The sequence below is a fragment of the Pelophylax lessonae genome (assembly GCF_965119305.1).
Source record: "Pelophylax lessonae genome assembly, chromosome: 3".
NCBI classification, from domain to species: Eukaryota; Metazoa; Chordata; class Amphibia; order Anura; family Ranidae; genus Pelophylax; species Pelophylax lessonae.
This window is the reverse complement of record NC_138770.1, coordinates 131,455,029-131,456,224: the sequence shown is the minus strand read 5'-3', so window position 1 is coordinate 131,456,224 and position 1,196 is coordinate 131,455,029. Positions and strand designations below refer to the sequence as shown.

The following is a 1,196-nucleotide window of genomic DNA, read 5'->3' as shown; positions in this document are numbered from 1 at the left end:
GAGTTGGCTGTCACCAGTAGACTGAGGACCACCTATACCAGCTCTGCATACCTATACCAGCTCTGCATACCTATACCAGCTCTGCATACCTATACCAGCTCTGCATACCTATACCATACTTATACCAGCTCTGCATACCTATACCAGCTCTGCATACCTATACCAGCTCTGCATACTTATACCAGCTCTGCATACCTATACCAGCTCTGCATACCTATACCAGCTCTGCATACCTATACCAGCTCTGCATACCTATACCAGCTCTGCATACCTATACCAGCTCATGGAGACTCTTCACCAGCCTATTATTAAAATGGAAGAGGACTACACGCTGGTCTCAGACTCTGATCCCGAATCTGCTTATTTAACCACCTCTTGGGACTGGAAAAATAATTCGGAAAACTACAGCCTGAGTGCAACGCCTTCCCCCCAGAGCTTGTCTCCTTCTGCCTCCTATGAGTCTCCACTCTCTGGCTGCTCCAGGCCATCTAGCTTGGAAGACCTACCTTATGGAGATGACATGGTGGCGTACAGGCTGTTGCAGTACCCTGATGGTGAATGCCCACATGACATGGAAAATGGCAAAGGAGGGCATGGCAGACGTGGCCAGCACAGTCTAAAAGCTGCAATGAGTACCCAGCGCAGGAGAAAGGCCAGCGAGAGGGAGAAGATGAGGATGAGAGCCATAGCTGAAGCTCTTCATACCCTGCGCAGGAATTTGCCACCTGTCTACAGCCAGGGTAGACAACCCCTTACCAAGATCCAGACGCTAAAATGTACCATCTCTTACATTGGGGAGCTGACTAATATCCTTAACAGCACCATGGGTAAATAGATTTAGTAACTTGAGCTAAACTTGGATCAATTGAGGACCTTAACAAGTCCAAGTCCTACTGATAATGGGCAAGCTTGCTGGTGGGTGATCATTGGAGCAAACCAATAAATGACCATTTTTAAAGAACATATGCTAGACCTCTGGACTGTTGATCCCAATCTGATGTCTTAATGGATCCTAAGGTTAATGACCATCATTGACCAGCATGATGGTCTATTGTTGGTTGGACAATGCTATAATTTTATCATTCGCCACTGCAAAAGACAATGTCTGGACATTTTCCACAAACCATATCCTGGATCTTCATGCTCATGACAATCACTGATTAGTATGATGTTCTAATATTGTTTGGACTATGCTT

The 1,196-nt window shown here is 45.9% G+C and overlaps 1 protein-coding gene across 1 annotated transcript; it reads left to right on the top strand.

The window, feature by feature from the left end:
- Positions 1 to 283: 283 nt before the first annotated feature.
- On the top strand, positions 284 to 835 carry MSGN1 (mesogenin 1; the record flags this gene model as incomplete). The annotated part of the gene is made up of 1 exon (XM_082251796.1): positions 284 to 835. The coding sequence occupies one exon, from the start codon at positions 284 to 286 to the stop codon at positions 833 to 835; it is 552 nt and encodes a 183-aa protein (XP_082107922.1).
- Positions 836 to 1,196: the final 361 nt, after the last annotated feature.